General features: G+C 43.4%; 1 protein-coding gene across 5 annotated transcripts; it reads left to right on the forward strand.

Annotated features, from left to right (window-relative positions):
• Nucleotides 1-651: 651 nt before the first annotated feature.
• On the forward strand, nucleotides 652-15,491 carry LOC115776894 (amine sulfotransferase-like). Of its 5 annotated transcripts, none has more exons than XM_030724705.1 (7): nucleotides 652-710; nucleotides 6,427-6,623; nucleotides 8,051-8,268; nucleotides 9,468-9,594; nucleotides 9,693-9,787; nucleotides 11,467-11,647; nucleotides 13,026-15,491. In XM_030724705.1, exons 2-7 carry the CDS (start codon nucleotides 6,467-6,469, stop codon nucleotides 13,148-13,150), a joined length of 903 nt encoding a protein of 300 aa, XP_030580565.1. In that variant the 5' UTR covers nucleotides 652-710; nucleotides 6,427-6,466; the 3' UTR covers nucleotides 13,151-15,491. The 5 variants fall into 5 exon arrangements, with proteins under 5 accessions (XP_030580565.1, XP_030580561.1, XP_030580562.1 ...); XM_030724701.1 differs by lacking the exon at nucleotides 652-710 and adding an exon at nucleotides 5,971-6,326; XM_030724702.1 differs by lacking the exon at nucleotides 652-710 and adding an exon at nucleotides 5,971-6,326 and having other exon boundaries at nucleotides 6,432-6,623.
• The last annotated feature ends 2,665 nt before the right edge of the window (nucleotides 15,492-18,156 follow it).

An 18,156-nucleotide genomic window follows, 5' to 3' on the forward strand; every position in this document is an offset into this window, starting at 1 on the left:
TATAATTATTTTATCTGAACTGAGCACTAAATCAGATAAAAAGTCTGAGAAATCAGACAGAAACTCTGAGTAAGGACCAGGTGGACGATAGATAATAACAAATAAAACAGGTTTTTGAGTTTCCCAATTAGGATGGACAAGACTAAGAGTCAGGCTTTCAAAAGAATGAAAACTTTGTCTTTGATTAATTAATAAGCTGGAATTAAAGATTGCAGGTACTCCTCCTCCTCGGCTTGGGATTCTGACAATTAGCATGAATCTGGGGTGTCATAAAGTGTGTGTGTGGTGCTGTGCTGTAGTGATGCCAGATGTCAACTTGGCAGTATTGAACATGGCACACACTACTGAATCCAGACTTTTACACCATTAAAGGTAATAAAGAATATTTCTGGATATTTTTCCAATTATGTTAGCACTCTGGAGGGTGCTGAAGATGATCTGGACACTTCACAGATTTATGTTGATGAATGTTTTGAGCGAGTTGTCACTGGGAAACCAGACAAGGTGCCATCTCCCTCCAGCAGTAAAGGAACTTGGTCCATCAAGAGAAGCCTGCCTCTCCACCTGTCAGTGACATGGTGGACATTTTGGAGTCCATAAAAAAAACTGTCCAGCTATAAAGTTCATGCCATCCGTCGATGAACCTTACGACAGCAGACCGCTTTGCCACGACTAAAACATCCCTCACGACTGTACTGATCGACCAGGTGGTCTGTATCCATGTTTTTTCTGATTCATCTCTCTTTCCTGCTCTCCTCCTTTTCCACTGATCTAATGGACATATCTACACATTGAATAATTATTGTTTTCCTGTTGTTCTCAATAACTAGTTTAATTTCACTTTTATCACCTTTTTCATGTCTTTTCGCTCAGCAGTTTGTTTACTTCACCTTTAATGCTGCAGTTTACTACACTGTAAATGGACTGGTTCTTCTCCTCGAGCACTCACAGCACTTTATACAGCATACAAGCACTTGTTTCTGCAGCTAAGTGCTTTTTCTATCTAGATAACATTGGCAAACATTTATTGAACTCAGGAATCGATATCATGCACGGGCTACTTTGGTGTGCAACCTTCTGATCAGCAGACAACCTGCTCTGCCTCCTGAGCCACACACACACACACCAGCATACAGCACACACACCTTTAGTGAAAACACAGTGTTCCATCGCTTAGTTTAAACATAGATCCAGAAGGTAGATTTATAATACATATCCATCCAGAATATAGATCTATGGATTGCTAGTACAAACCGGATTCCAAAATAGTTGGGACTCTAAACAAATTGTGAATAAAAACTGAATGCAATGATGTGGAGGTGCAAACATCTAATATTTTATTCAGAATAGAACACAAATCACAGATCAAAAGTTTAAACTGAGAGAATGTATAATTTTAAGGGAAAAATATGTTGTTTCAAAATTACATGGCGTCAACAAATCCAAAAAAAGTTGGGACAAGTAGCAATAAGTGGCTGGAAAAAGGAAATTGAGCATATAATGAACAGCTGGAAGACCAATGAACACTAATTAGGTCAACTGACAACATGATTGGGTATAAAAAGAGCTTCTCAGAGTGTCAGTGTCTCTCTGAAGATGGTAAGAGGATCACCAATTCCACCATTGTTGCGCAGAAAGATAGTGCAGCAATACCAGAATGGTGTTACGCAGCGTAAAATAGCAAAGACTTTCAAGTTATCATCATCAACCGTGCATAACATCATCAAAATATTCAGAGAATCTGGAACAATCGCTGTGCATAAGGGTCAAGGCCGTAAAACTACTGGATGCTCGAGGCCCTTAAACGTCACTGCACCTCAAACAGGAATGCCACTGTCAAGGAAATAAAAGAATGGGCTCAGGAATACTTCCAGAAAGCATTGTCAGTGAACACTATCCACCGTGCCATTCGCCGCTGCCAGCTGAAACTGTACAGTGCAAAGAGGAAGCCATTTCTAAGCAAGCTCCACAAGCTCAGACGTTTGCACTGGGCCAGGGGTCTTTTAAAATGGAGTGCGGCAAAATGGAAGACTGTTCTGTGGTCAGAGGAGTCACGATTTGAAGTTCTTTATGGAACACTGGGACGCCATGTCATCCGGACCAGAGAGGACAAGGATAACCCAAGTTGTTATCAACGCTCCGTTCAGAAGCCTGCATCACTGATGGTATGGGGTTGCATGAGTGCTTGTGGCATGGGCAGCTTGCATGTCTGGAAAGGCACCATTAATGCAGAGAACTATGTTCAGCTTCTAGAACAACATATGCTCCCATCTAGACCTCATCTCTTTCAGGGAAGATCCTGCATTTTTCAACAAGATAATGCCAGACCACATTCTGCAGCAATGACAACATCATGGCTACGTAGGAGAAGGATCCGGGTACTGAAATGGCCAGCCTGCAGTCCAGATCTTTCACCTATAGACAACATTTGGCGCATCATAAAGAGGAAGGTGCGACAAAGAAGGCCCAAGACGATTGAACAGTTAGAGGCCTGTATTAGACATGAATGGGAGAGCATTCCTATCTCTAAACTTGAGTAACTGGTCTCCTCTGTCCCCAGACGTCTGTTGAGTGTTGTAAGAAGGAGGGGGGATGCCACACAGTGGTAAAAATGGCCTTGTCCCAACTTTTTTGGGATTTGTTGACGCCATGTAATTTTGAAACAACATATTTTCCCCTTAAAATGATACATTCTCTCAGTTTAAACTTTTGATCTGTGATTTGAGTTCTATTCTGAATAAAATATTAGATGTTGGCACCTCCACATCATTGCAGTCAGTTTTTATTCACAATTTGTTTCATGTCCCAACTTTTTTGGCATCCGGTTTGTATATACAGCCCAAATGTTGATGACCCCTCCTCCTTTCATACCTTCTTCACTCTCTGATCACTCTGACTCCACACTTATACACTTATGACAGGAGGTGTTTAATCCTGATAGTGACAGGCTCAGCAGTGAGCCAAAGGAACTCTGCAGACATTCTTAAACAGTACATGAAGGATTTTGGTCTTTGATGCTTGGTGTTCACATCACCCCACTCTGAGGGATTTCACCAGTACATCACTCTCACTCAGACTACTTAGCAGCTTCATGATGATGGCTATCACAGACCCTCAGATTCAGCCTATCAGTGATCATGCACCGGTGTCTCTGACACTGAAAAGAGTCACCCCACCAATCAAAAAAGGAGTGATCCTTTATTCAGGAATATCACCATGTGTTCTTTGGGAAGCAGGAAAGGCAGTAATAGTATCATCACCATCTTAAAATAATGACCTAAGTCATTTTTTCAGGTTTTTCACAAAAGACAAAAACTGTACCAAACACTGAAAATATGATGACTCTGGGGTGGTGACTCTAGAACATTAAACTGGTAGCAGCACAGGGTGGTAGCTCTGCTCTCCTTATTTTAGCTTTGTTGTAATTTTGTAGATTTGATTTGATGAAGTGCTGATGGATCCTTCTGTGGGGACAGGGGTTTACTCAGAAGAGCCTTGTTCATTGAAATGGAGCAAATGTGGAAGCTCCCACCTGTCCCAGCTGAGATCGAGAGGTGTTTCTGTGGCTGCCCTGCTGGTGCAAAGGTGGAGGCTTGGAAGTGGAGATAGAAGCTTTCTGCCTGTGCAGTCTCACAGGTTGAATACAAACATGTGGAGCTACCTGGTTTCACCCTCATACACTCACACACAGATGGCTTTGTTTGTGAGCCAGAGATGATGTAATGCTGCACATCTCACCGTTAAGGAGAAGATGTGATGGCCTGATGTGGAATTGTTCTAATATGTACTGAGAGAATTCAGTCATATAACAATACTTGTGTCCGTCCCACCCAAGGCTACAGCTCAAGTTCCATGTGAGGTGAAACTGTTGCTAGGACACAGACTAAACATCCAGAGGCACTCTTCATAACTTCAGGAGACCTCAGTCATAAACGCCTTCATCTGCTGGACACCCACGTCACAGAAGCTCACAGAGCTGCTGTCTTACCACCGCCTGGCAATCAGACCACAACCTGGCCACAAACCCTGTGTACAGAGACTGCCCACAACTACCCACAGTCAGGAAACAGACACCTGATGGCACTGAGGCTCTGAGGGGCTGCTGGGAACAGATGAGACATGGACACTGACGGACAGGAGGATTACTGCACTGAATACATCAACTTCTGCAGAGATAGTCATACCTACAGAGACGGTGTGCTGCTTTAGAGCCACTTATGGGTGAAGGAGCTGCTGCTCCTCAGTCTTCCAGTACCAGAGCCAAAGACAAAGTGTCCAGCTGAACTAAATGACTACAGAGCAGTGGTCCTTACATGGCACATCAGGAAAGAACAGCTGATTCTACACTGATTCGATCCCCTGCAGTGTGCATTCAAACACATCAGAGTAAAGGATGCTCTACATGCTTCATCTGGAGCAATCTGGAGCTTATGTGAGAGTTATGTTCTGTGATTTTTTTTCAATACCAACTCTACACAAAGAGCAGCTCACAGAGACGGTGCAGAGTCTTCCTTTGTGTCCTGGATCACAGACTACAGAAAGGCCACAGTTGGTCCGGTTTCTGTGTTTCTGTCCCGGCTCCATTCCTTTTCACATTTAGCAGCAGACTGCAAATACAACTCTGAGTCCTGCCACACCCAGAAATACTAATACAGATGATGCTGCCACTGTGGCGCGGATCAGGAATGGACACAAATCTGTTAATGCCTTCAGTAACTGGAGTCACAAAACCCCCTCATATTGAACACCTCTAAGATATAATAATAATAATAGATTTCTGAAGACTGTGGGACCGTGGGAGTTTGTGGGGTGGGCATAGAGGTGGTAACAAAATGTTGGTTTAGACCTCGATAACAACGTGAACTGGTCCCTGAATACAGACAAACTATTCCAAACAGGGCAGCCCATCACTCTTTATTAAGAAAACTAAAACCTCCATCAGTCTGCAACAAGAAGACTGGACACACTGGCTCTGTAACTGGAGCCAGACTGGACACACTGGGAGAGGTGGTGGAGATGGACCAGATGTTAGAAGCTGAACAACTCTGATCAGCCACTTTCTAACATCTGTATGGAAAAAAAAACCCATCAGTGCTGGAGCACTCCTCTCTCTGCTGCTGAGACACACCCACAGCCAGCAGCCTTTCAGTTCTCATACAGATGAGCTGTGTGACACATGTGATTTCCCTCTGGGATCAATAAAGTTATTCCTATTCTTAAACTAACATCCTGCTGTAACCAGGTTTCTGTAAGGCAGAATAAATCAATACGTTGATCAATTATTAAATCATTTACTAATAGGGACTTGGAAGAGAGAGACCTAATGTTTAACAATCCACATTTAATTGTTTTATTGTTTGGTGCAGTTAATGAAGCTGTATTATTTATTGTTTTTGAGTTTTTATGCTTAAATAGCTTTTTGCTGATTTTAGCTTTGGTTTTTGGTGGTCTGGGAGCAGGCACCGACTCTATGGGGATGGGGTTTTGGGGGGATGGCAGGAGGAGAGAAGCTGCAGAGAGGCGTGTAAGACTGCAACTCTGCTTCCTGGTCTCAACCCTGGGTAGTCAGGTTTTAGAAGGGTTAATAAATTTGGCCAGATTTCTAGAAATGAGAGCTGCTCCATCCAAAGTGGGATGGATGCCGTCTCTCCTAACAAGACCAGGTTTTCCCCAGAAACTTTGCCAATTATCTATGAAGCCCACGTCATTTTTTGGACACCACTGAGACAGCCAGCGATTCAAGGAGAACATGCGGCTAAACATGTCGCTCCTGGTCTGATTGGGGAGGGGCCCAGAGAAAACTACAGAGTCCGACATTGTTTTTGCAAAGTTACACACCGAGTCAATATTAATTTTAGTGACCTCCGATTGGCGTAACCGGGTGTCATTACTGCCGACGTGAATACATTTTTTACAGAATAAAATATCAGAATCCAAACGTTACTTGCTATCTGCCCTTTGACCTCGGGCAGCACGTTAGCAGCGCAGCTCGCTGTGCCTGGCTGACCTTCCTCCTCTGCGCTCACATCCTTCAGTTTGCTGAGGGACCTCCAGCTGCCAGCTAACCACAGCGGTGGAACCTCCTACTCGTATTTATAGCGATAAACTGGCTTCGGACGAGGCATTTCCTGGAAGCGAGCGCTGGAGATCTGATTACAGTCGCAGTGGACGGAGCGTCTTCAGCGCTGAAGGACGTGGAGAGAGGAGAGAGCAGGTACTTGGTTAATAACACGGTCTGGAGGCAGAACTACGCGTTTAGATACGGGCACAGCTTCTTTATAAGAGACTAACTGGATAACCTACTACACCTTCCTTTCTGACCAAAGGTCCGTTTGTCATAGCTTTTCTTGCGACATAATAATAATAATAATAATAGTTGGAGTTTAACTCAGACAAAATTAATGCTACCATTTACTTGCTTTCTAGAGCAGCAGCACATCTGATCTTCTCTCTGGTGTTGGCTAACATGGATTTAACTCATGTCGAGGCTCCTAATCATGAACTGGTGCCACACAGAGGCATAAAGCTGATTAAAGGGACACATGATCCAGATGATGTGGACCAGATATACGACCTGGAGATCAGAGACTCTGATGTGTTTGTCGTCACATACCCAAAATCCGGTAAGAGGAAGTAAAGCTGCCAATCCTGCTGTACACAGAGTCCAGACTCTCCTGTCAGATAAGGTTCCTGCAGTAAGCTCAGCATGACCTTTGGAGTTCTCAGCAGAGAAGGAGGAACAAGACCGATTACTATGTACAGATGAGTTTTCTGTTCTTTTGTGTGGTGAGAATTGGCTTCAGCAGAGAGCAGGGTATGATGTGATCAGCTAGAGAAATGTTTGCTGTGGAAACACTGCAAGAGAAATCAGAACAAAGGCCCGTGCAGACAAGACAAAGAAGAGGAGTGGTGTACTCACACAGTGTTGGCCTGTTTGCAGCCTCTCTATGTACCAGTTCCAAGAGATGGAAATTCAATTCCAGTCAATTTCATTTCTATAGCACCAAATCACAACAAACAGTCACCTCAAGGTGCTTTATATTGTAAGGTCCCTACAATAATACAGAAAAAACCCAATAACCAGAATGACCCCTATGAGTAGCACTTGGTGACAGTGGGAAGGAAGAAACCTCCAGCAGAACCAGGCTCAGGGAGGGGCAGTCATCTGCTGAGGGGAGAGAGACAGGACAGAAGACACACTGTGGAAGAGAGACAGAGATTCATAATTACTCATGCAGAGTAGGGTATAAACAGAGTGAAAAGAGGTGAATGAAAAGAAACAGTCAGTGCATCGTGGGAACCCCCCAGCAGCCTAGGCCTATAGCAGTATAACTAAAAGAGGGTTCAGGGTCACCTGATCCAGCCCTAACTATAAGCTTGATCATAAAGGAAAGTTTTAAGCCTAATCTTAAAAATAGAGAGGGTGTCTGTCTCCTGAATCTAACTTCAGTTTGATCTGAATTTAGAAGCAGGAAATTAGAGGTCATCCAGGCCTTAATGTCTTTAAGACATTCCTGCAGTTTAACTAATTGATGTGTGTCATCTGGCTTCATTGATAGGTAAAGCTGAGTATCATCTGCATAACAATGAAAATTGATGCAATGCTTTCTAATAATACTGCCTAAGGGAAGCATGTATAATGTAAATAAAATTGGTCCTAGCACAGAACCCTGTGGAACTCCATAATTAACCTTAGTGTGTGAAGAAGACTCCCCATTTACATGAACAAATTGGAGTCTATGAGATAAATATGATTCAAACCACTGCAGTGCAGTACCTTTAATACCTATAGTATGCTCTAATCTCTGTAATAAAATGTTATGGTCAACAGTATCAAAGCTGCACTGAGGTCCAACAGGACAAGAACAGAGATGAGTCCACTGTCAGAGGCTCTAAGAAGATCATTTGTAACCTTCACTAATGCTGTTTCTGTACTGTGATGAATTCTGAAACCTGACTGAAACTCTTCAGATAAACCGTTCCTCTGCAGATGATCAGTTAGCTGTTTTACAACTTTCAAGAAATGTGGCCTGTCTGCTCTGTTTGACAGGAACCATCTGGATGCAGCAGATCCTGTTGCTCATTGAGGTGAAGGGAGATGTGACAGCCATCAGTAAGCTCAGCAGCTCTTCTAATGCTGAGCTCGTGCCCTGGATTGAGGTGACTGGCAGCAGAGAGGCGTTCATTACAGCTCCATCACCCAGGATGAGGGTTACCCATCTGCAGTACCAATTCATGCCTCGCGCTCTGAGCCAAAAGAAGGGAAAGGTCAGCTGTCTAAGCAGGTGTATTTCACTGAGACGTCTTTAGCTGCAACTGTTTAGGACTAAAAAGCAGTAATTGTAACTCCTGGAATTACAAAGTGATTGTAGCGTGATCGCAGAACCAGCAAACATTTCATTGCAAATAGTCAACAGGGTCACAAAAATGTGTTGAGAAAAAAAGAGAAATGAAGTACCAAAGATTTAAGAAGAATCAAACGTGAACCTGCCAGGAACCCATTATCCTCCAGTGCTGTCATATTCCAGCACTGCACCTACCTGACCTCCCCACAAGTACAAGGTGTTCACTGCTCAGAGACATGGCCAAGGTAAGGAAGGCAGAAGCCTGACCACCACTGAACAAGAGGCAAGCCGAAACCAAGAAATATCTGAAGACAGATTTTTCAAAGGTTTTATGGGCTGATGAGATGAGAGTGGCTCATGATGGAGCAGATGGATGGACCTGTGCCTGGATCAGTAATGGGCACAGAGTTCCACCAGCAAGGTGGAGGTGGGATACTGGTATGGGCTGCTGTTCTTGAAGATGAGTGCATTGGACCTTTTTGGAGAAGATGGACTCAAGATCAACTCCCAAACCTACTTGAAGCAGTGTTAGTTATTTAGTTAACTTGTCTCATTTTGTATCTTTTTGTGGCCTAATAAATTAGAGGCATCTTCTAGTGTGCAGTATCTGTCAGATTTCTGTGTTTGGGAGGGATGAAAGTGAAATGAGTCCTTGGTTTTGCAGGCGTGTTTCTAGAAGCTCTCTGGTGTGTTGAAGTTAACGTTCTGCTGAAGAAACTCTGTTATGGCTCTCCTGTTGATTAGTTGGTTGTGAGGTGTAATTAGTATTACTGAAATCCTTAAAAAAAACTTGTGGAGACCTAAATTATGGAAGAACTTTTGTCCATCCACAAAGACATTAAAATCTTTGCAGGGAGGTTGTTTGCAGTGGAAGTGGGCTTACTTTGACTTTGTTCCTTCATGCATCTCTGTTAGTGACTTTAGGGTCTTTGTGCTGCATGAAGGCCAAGGATGTTTGCTGGATGGGTTATTCTAAATATGAAACAAATGTCTTTTCTTTCAAAAACAAGGGTGTTTGTACCTGCTCCTAAAACTGTAGGCAGCAATGTGTTTGTAATGTGTTTCAGCCTGTAAAAGGTACGGAGACCTAAATCAGTGATACCCAGGCTTGACCTCTTCCAGGTGATCTATGTGGCGAGAAATCCCAAAGATGTCCTCGTGTCTTACTTCTACTTCCATAAGCTTGCAAACATGTTGGAAACACCGAAGGATTTTGATGACTTCTTTGAGAAATTCATTAGAGGAGATGGTAAGAGCTGTTGTCTTCTTAGACTCCTGAAATAAAGAGAGAATGTTGTGTGTCATACTTGGCGGTGTGGTGGTGACGTTGTGTATTGTTTGTTGCAGTGTTTGGGTGCAGCTGGTTCAAGCACATTAAGAGCTGGTACTCACACAAGGATGACATGAACATGCTGTTCATGACGTTTGAAGAAATGATCCAAGTAGGAGCCCAAATCATTGCAGTGTGCATCAACTGTACTGTTCTGTGCAAAAGTCTTGAGCTGCCCCTCATTTCTTTATATTTTTCTAGGGAAATGTGTGCACAGATTTATTGAAATGCGCAGTGACAAACAGTGTATGTGACAAAAACAGTTTTCATACAGTTCTAACAAGCTTGAAATTCAATTTTTGGTACACAGCCTTGAACCGTCTCAGGCAGCTTTCTTGTCATTTCTTTAAGTAATCTTCAGGACCAGTTCTCCAGATTTCTTGATCGACATTCCAAAGTTTTCCTCTGGACAGTGTGCTTGGATCCCACTTCAGTAATGTTGAGCTCTCCGGTGACTGATATTACTCCATTGTGTGCTTTTCTATCCAGCTCTGCTTTCGCTACATTGTGTTTACAATTGTTGTCCTGCTGAAAAATGAAGCCATTCTCAATTGGATGCTTTCCAGAAGGACCAAAGTCTGAGATATATTTCTGCGTTCATAATTCCTCCAAAGCCACAAAGCTTCTGGGAGAACGTCCTTTGGACAGATGAGACAAAGCTGGAGCTGTGAGCTCTGTGTTCACAGATGCACCAATGAAGCATACAAAGAAGAGAAGACTGTACTTACTGTGAAACATGGAGGAGGCTCGCTGATGTTCTGCTGCTGCTTTGTTGTAACGGGCGTCTTGAATCTGTGCAGGTACGATGAAATGTGAAGACCATCGAGGCATTCTGGAGCAAAATGTGCTGCCCGGAAAGCCGCCTCAGTCCTCCAACAGGATCATAACCCAAACACACTCAGCTAAAAACACCAGAAACAGCTCAGCACAAAACCCTGGAGCGCTCTGAAGAGGCCTCTGTGAGCCCTGATCTGAATCCTATTGAGCCGCTGTGGAAGCAGCTGAAGCATGCAGGCTGGAGAGGGCACCCTTCAAACAGTTTGCTCACAGGGAGGAGCCAAAATACCTGTCGACAGGTGCAGAAGTCTCATTGAGTTATAGAAATCACTTTGCAGTGATTGCTTCAAAAGGTGCAACAAAATATTAGGTTGATGCTTCCATCATTTTTGTCGGGGCCACTTTAATTCGTTTTTAAATGATTCTGTTGAACCACAGTTCAGATGTCTGATTTTCAGTAAATCTTATTTATTATTACTTTGGTCAGTTTTGAGTCATTTCAGTCATCTTTGTGGGTCTCTGTAATAACAGCACCTGTAGGTGCATCTCTCAGCTCCCGTGTGGGAGTTTTCCTGGATTTCCTATTTAAGGACAGGACTTTCTGATACTGTTCAGCTGCTGGACATCATTTGTTAGGCCTGACACTTTGTTTTCTCCTTCTCCAGTTTCCTCACATTTTTTAGGAACACTGCACACCATCCCAAAACATGCCAGGTTTTCTTGGTATATAGAACTATGATCAAAATACTATTTTATGGCTGTCAAACTGTTATATTTTGCATTTTTCATAGATTGAACTAAAGAAATGGGAACGGATGATGTATTCTTGGCCAAAGAAAACATTTGACAGACTTTCAGGGCCTGGAAAACAAGAAAATCTGGCTCCTTGGGAGCAAAACTGAAGCAATGAGGGCTGGCTCAAGACTTTTGCACAGCACCGTAGGCCTGTGTTCTCAGTCTGTATAAATGGTTTGAACATATGGTTTGAGGCCATGTTACTGTGTTTTCATTCAGGACTTAAAGTCAGCTGTGGAGAGGATCTCGTCGTTCCTGGGTAAGGACCTGAGTGATGAGCAGCTGGCCAGTGTGGTGAAACACAGCACCTTCAAAAACATGAAGAAGATCCCTCAAGCCAGCTACGAGCACGTGCCGAGTCACCTGTTCAGCCACCAAATGGGAAGATTTATGAGAAAAGGTAAGAGTCCTACTTCAGCTGCACAGGTGCATTTCAAATGGTTACGCGTGGTTAGCACTAAAGTGGGGCTGCGACGATTCCTTGAGTAACTCCAATAATTCCATTATAAAAGTCCTCGACACAAATTTGTTGCTTCGATGCTTCGTTTAAACTCTGCGGCTCAGGTGTCTCCAGGTGAGTGGAGCGTTTCACCCTCATTAGCAGCATTAAAGTTCTCCTTTAACTCCGAGCGGATCATCGCCGACACCTTTTTCCAAACCCCCACTGCTCTCTACACAGCAGCTTTATATGGCAGTGATGGCTGCAGTCAGCAGGGCTGAATACCTTATTATATCTGACATTACTGTACTCGTGATTATTCGTCTGTTATTATCTATGAAGGACGTGTTTTCTTTAAAAATATGATGTTAATATGACCTGTAAATACAGTGAAAGGCTTTAGTGTGTGACAGATGTTTGCAGTTACACTATTGAAAACACTGAGCAGACCTCTTTAATATTTACTGTTACTCATTAATGAGACAAAAGTATTTATCTGATTACCTGATTAATGGATGGAATAATCAGTAGAATACTGGATTATTGAATAATCAGTGGTTGCAGCTCTACACTGCTGGCTCACAGCAAGTAGAAGGTCCTGGGTTCGATTCCCCCTCGACCCGGGCCTCTGTGTGGGGTCTGCACGCTGTCCCCGTGTCTGCGTGGGTCTCCTCCCTCATTCTACTCTGCCCACAGGTGTGGGTGTGAATGGTTGTCTGTCTCTGTGTTGGCCCTGTGACAGGCTGGCGACCTGTACAGGTGTACCCCGCCTCTCGCCCTGTGACAGCTGGGATGGGCTCCACTCCCCACAACCCTGAACAGGATAAGTGGAAGAAGATGGATGGATTTCAAAGGGACTTTATTGGAATTACATTTTTAAGAAAAAGCACAGCCTCAGAATCAGATCTGTTCAAATTTTGGACACTACACAATAACAGTATGAGCAGCGTGAGGGGGGGCACGTATGTGAACATGTTAGGCGCCGTCACAGGTTGAGCTCGGGGTGTGTCTCCAGCTGCTCCACATGTTCACCAGCTGTCCTGCAGTCCCGTCTGCCAGCTGCAGGCTGCTGTGCAGGAAATGTAAGGAAGCTAAAATGAAAGCTGTTAGTGGCTCTGTGAGGTCATCACATGGAGCGATGACTTCAGTGCACTAACTGTAGTGCTCCATCCATCCAGTCTCTTCTCCTCATGTTCTAAAATAGGAAGGTGGAGGTAAGTGACTCCACCCACTAGGAGTCAGTTATTTAAACTACTACTGACAGATGCAGTACTGCTCCTTACATAAGCCCTGGTGTGATGCAGTTAGTATGCTGACTCATGGTCTTTGTTCTCATCAGGTACCATCGGTGACTGGAAGAATCACTTCACAGTAGCCCAGAGCGAGAGGTTTGATGACCTCTTCCACAGAGAGATGAAGGACTTTCCTTTGTCGTTCACCTGGGACGTCACAGACGCTGACTGACATGTTTGTGGTTTCAAACAGGTTACACTTCACACCCTGCTGCTGCTGTTTGCCAACAGACACGTGGTTGTTTCAGAACAACAGAACTGCATGTGAAATATCAATATGCAAAGAACTTACAGCTTCTGTAACCCTCACAAGGATTTTTTAAAAACCGCACAGAATAATCAGATAAACCACAGATACCATTACACAGTTGCTTTAACCTACTGAACGGTATATGAGGTGTACACATGTTCAGTTTCACGCTGTAGTGGAAGGAGATGTGACCTTGGATTTGTAGGAAATGAGGAAAATGCTGCGTAGAGCTTGTGTGTGTGGTTTCTTCATTAAAAGGGGATAAAACAAACTGCTCCATGACTGCGGGTATATTAACATTACATTAAAACCATTACAATCATTTTATATCAATGTAATGCTCTGCTGGGAAACCTGGCATTTATGCAGATGTTTATTTGACATGCACCACCCACATAATCACTGTTGCAGGCCGACTTACATCACCAGTCCCAACAGGATTCCCCAGCAGAGGAGGCCTGCACCACCACCCTGAATAACTATTGAGGAAAACGCTTGACAAACAACAAAAAGAAAAACGTGCATCACTGATCTGGCCTCCAGATTCCAATCCGATCAAGTATCTACAGCATGCACTGAATGAAGCCTGATCCACGAAGGCAACTCACAGGACCCAAAAACATCCACGGCCATTGTCTTGGTACCACAGGACACCTCAGAGGCTCTGTGCCCACAGCCCGGGGATCAGATGTGTTTGGTAGCTCATATGGACCTGAACAATATTAGACAGGTGGTTTCAGCGGTGTTCCTAATTGGTGTGCAGTCCATATGGTGAGAGTGTGTGTTGTCAGTGTGCACTCGGGTCCACTGTCTTTGCCTGTATGACTCGTGCCAGCTGTCTGAGGATGTGCAGCTTGACTCTGCTTTCAGCAGCAGCAGCTTGGACTGAATGACAGCACCTTATCCAAGCACACGCAGACTCTGCAGGTCCGCACTGACAAATACACCTTTACCTCCTGATCCTGGCAGAGGCACTTCACATGATTCTCCACAGTGAAGCTACCCATGGACCAGCACACCTGATTTCTCTAACACGTATAAAGTTCTTAATACTGTGAACAATGTAGTACACTATACTGTTGGTAATTCTAAAATTGATCCCTGCAGTTTAATGGAGGCTGCAGTTTGTTGGGGTCATCACTTTGAGATAATAAACTTATTAATGACAGACTTAGTCTCCACCTCTGCAGCTCATTCTTTCAACTGTATAACTCTGATATTCATGTGTACTGAATAACATCCCTGATATATTAATGTAAACACACTGAATTGTTTGCATTTACAGTTGTGTTCAAAATAATAGAAGTCCAACATGATTAACCAGATCAATCAATATCTTTGGTAGAAATCATATTACTACATTGGAAAATAATTTACCAGTTGGTGTAGCAGAATCATAGAAAACCAACAGACCCCACATTGATGAGATGCATGCTCCTGAGTCTGTGTAATTGAATAATTAATTGAAAGGGGCGTGTTCGAAAAAATAGCAGTGTAGAGTCCAGTCAGTGAGGTCATTCCTTCTGTGAAAAAAAACAGGGGTCAATCAGGTGGCCCTTATTTAAGGATGAAGCCAACACATCACCTGTGTGAGACTAATCTGCTGGCAAGAAGCCCCCATAAAGTCCCACTGTGGAAAAAAAAGGCATGTGCTGAAGAGGTGGCAATTTGCCAAAGAGCACATCGACTAACCTGCAGAGAAATGTAGAAACATTTTGTGGACTGATGAAATTAAGATTGTTCTCCTTGGGTCCAAGGGCCCCAGACAGTTTGTCAGATGACCCCTAAACACTGAATTCAAGCCACAGTACACAGTGAAGCACGGTGGTGCAAGCATCATGATATTCAAATGTTTCTCTTACTGTGGTGTCGGGCCTGTTTATCACATACCAGGGAAAATGGATCAGTTTGCATATATCAGAATCCTTTAAGAGGTCATGTTGCCTTATGCTGCAGAGGAAACGCCCTTGAAATGGGTGTTTGAACAAGACAACGACCCCAAACACAGCAGTGAGCAGCAGCATCCTGGTTCCAGACCAACAAAATTAAAGTTCTGGAGGGGTCAGCCCAATCCCCGGACCTTAATCCCATAGGAAACTTGTGGGGTGACGTCAAAAATGCTGTTTCTGATGCAAAACCAAGAAATGCAGAGGAACTGTGGAAAGTTGTCACATCCTGCTGGGCTGGAATACCTGTTCACAGGTGTTAGAAGTTGGTCGACTCCATGCAACACAGATGTGAAGCAGTTCTCAGAAACAGTGGTTACGGTGCTAAATATTAGTTTAGTGATTGACAGGGATGCTAATTCCTAAAGATTTTTCAGTTCATAAAGTGAATATTTGAGTTTACAAAGAAAAATGCAGACACTGCGATTTTTTTGAACAGCCCAACATTAAGTTTTCTTCATTTCCTGTAAAGTAATTGGAAAAATTAAACATTTTTCTTCATGTTTTGATTTAGAATATAATGTGAAGCATCCCCAAAGCCTGGAAATAAAAACTATTATAAGGATTCTGAGCTTTATTCATGCTTTTGAGTGCACTGCTGTTATTTTGAACACAACTGTATATTCCTGAAGTATTACTGGAATGTTTGAGGCAGTGGTTATTCCAATAACTGTGTTCAGCATGTGACATGCCACATGATTAGGAACAGGTTAATACTGACAATACTGCCAATATTATGACTGTTGTTCATATTAAACACTGATGCACTGAGGACGTGTTGTGTTGGCCTTTCATCCTTACCAACAGTTTGTTGTAATAAACCCTCTTGTAGCCCACAGTAAAAAACTCCAATAACTTTGGCTGAAATCATTACTCACTCTATGTATTATTTCTTCATTCACCTCTTCACTCTGTTTATACTCCACTCTGCATTTAATCATTAATCTCTGGCTCTCCTCCCCAGCATGGCAGCTGGGGAGGAGAGCCAGAGTGCTGTTCATGGGGGGTCGTTCTGACTGTTGGCCTTTCTCTGTGTTATTGTAGGGTCTTTACCCACAATACAAAGCGCCCTGAAGCTGCTGTTATGGTGACTGAGGTGTAAATTGAATTACTTCAGTTAAAAGCTTTAAAGGATTTTTAAAAATTAAATAGATAATAATGTGAAATTAAGTTTATTGTAGTGCTGAAAGCTTCAATTATTTGCACTTAAATGGACTGGTTCTTACAGAGTGCTTTATACAACACATTTACCCACTCACACAGGCACTGTTTTCTAACCTTTACACTCATTCATGCTCTGCTTGCATCAGAGAGCAACTTGGGGTTCAGTATCTTGCCTTTGACATGCAGGAGTCAGGAATCAAACCCCCAACCTTACAGTTAGCAGATGAGCTGCTCTTCCTCCTGAGCCACAGCCAGCCCCTCATAATCCTTTGGTTATGGTTTTTTGTCCTTTGATGGAGATCTTCATTTAAATCAACAGGATGTATTATCCCACCATCAGCTGTTTCCTGTGTGGTTACCCTGCAGGTTCCCAGCCAGGAAAACTTCACAGGCCAGCGTTATTGGGCGGGGGTGGGTGGGTCCTCCTTGTTAACAGACAACTGCTCGCTAGTGCTAATGGCTGTGCCTGCTTACAAGCTGTGGTGATAGCAATCCACTCCAAAGGCTAACAGCTGAAATGGGTACAAACCCACCGTCTGACCCGGGTGTATGTTTGCATGTTCTCCATGTCTGTGTGGGTTCTCTCTGGTTCCCCCCACAGTCCAAACACATGCAGCCAGTTGGGTTAGGTCTGGAGTTAAGCAGTACTGTCAACAAGTCATTTTAATCTGAAAAGAACTGTTTCAGTTTGATTTGGAATGAGTTTGTTTTCTCAAAAATGTATCATCATAGAGGTTTGTTAAGGACAACATGTGTTTTATGTTGGTGTAAATACTAACTACAGCTGTCACATCGCTGAGGTGGGTAAAGCAGTTCAAATACTGGCTGCACTACATTTACAGTTACATTTAAAATGTACACAGTAATCCATGGAGGATTTCTGAATCCTCATAAAAAATCTGATGTTTGGTCTTTTGCATTTTTGAAAATGATCCCTCACTTTAATGAAGTCTGCTCCCCAAGAGTGGCAAAACAAAGAGGACTTTTAGACCATTACTCAGCTGTTTCGGTTCACCAGCATTTCTGGGATGTCTTGATTGAATAACCTTCTGCAGGGTACACCCTCATATTTTGGTTAATATCATTTAGCCATTCTGTTGTTGATTTATTGTGTTTTGGCTCACTGTCATCTTGTATCTCTCAAACTCTAAGCTTCAGTGCATGGACTCATTCAGGACTCTTTATTCCAGCAGCCCTAAAACATGACCCTCCTTCCATTGTTCTCCATGGAGTGGATGACACCTTGAGGCAACTGTTGATTGCTTTATGTTGTAAGGTAACGACCCATCAGTACAGAGAAAACCCCAAAAGATGACCCCCCCAGTACTTGGAGAAAGTGGGAAGAAAAACTCTTGAGAGAGGAGAAACCTCCAGCAGAGCCAGGCTCAGGAAGGAGCAGCCATCATGACAATGAAACATTTTTTTATTTCACCTGCTGCAGCAAAATAATTGCCCAAATATGACAGAAATAAACTAAGCAAGCATGTCTGTGTGCGTCTGCCCCAAGCTGTGATAGGGTGAGTAGCAGGGTACACCCTGGACAGGTCAGTCACACCTGTGGCTAATTAAGCTAACATCATATCTTTGGACTGTGGGAGGAAGCCAGAGTATCTGGACGGAGCCCACACAAGCATGGGGAGAACCTGGCCAGTGGACTGAACCCACGACCTTATGGCTGTGAAGTGCTACTTCCAAATTAAAATGATCTAAAGTTATGCAATACACTGGTACACATGCCCGAGTGTGTGAGGGCGCTGCAGTCATCAAATTAGATTAACTGAAAATCTTCCTGTACTGTTAAATAAAGGTTCACGTGAA

Source organism: Archocentrus centrarchus, unplaced genomic scaffold (genome assembly GCF_007364275.1).
Source record: "Archocentrus centrarchus isolate MPI-CPG fArcCen1 unplaced genomic scaffold, fArcCen1 scaffold_40_ctg1, whole genome shotgun sequence".
NCBI lineage: Eukaryota > Metazoa > Chordata > Actinopteri > Cichliformes > Cichlidae > Archocentrus > Archocentrus centrarchus.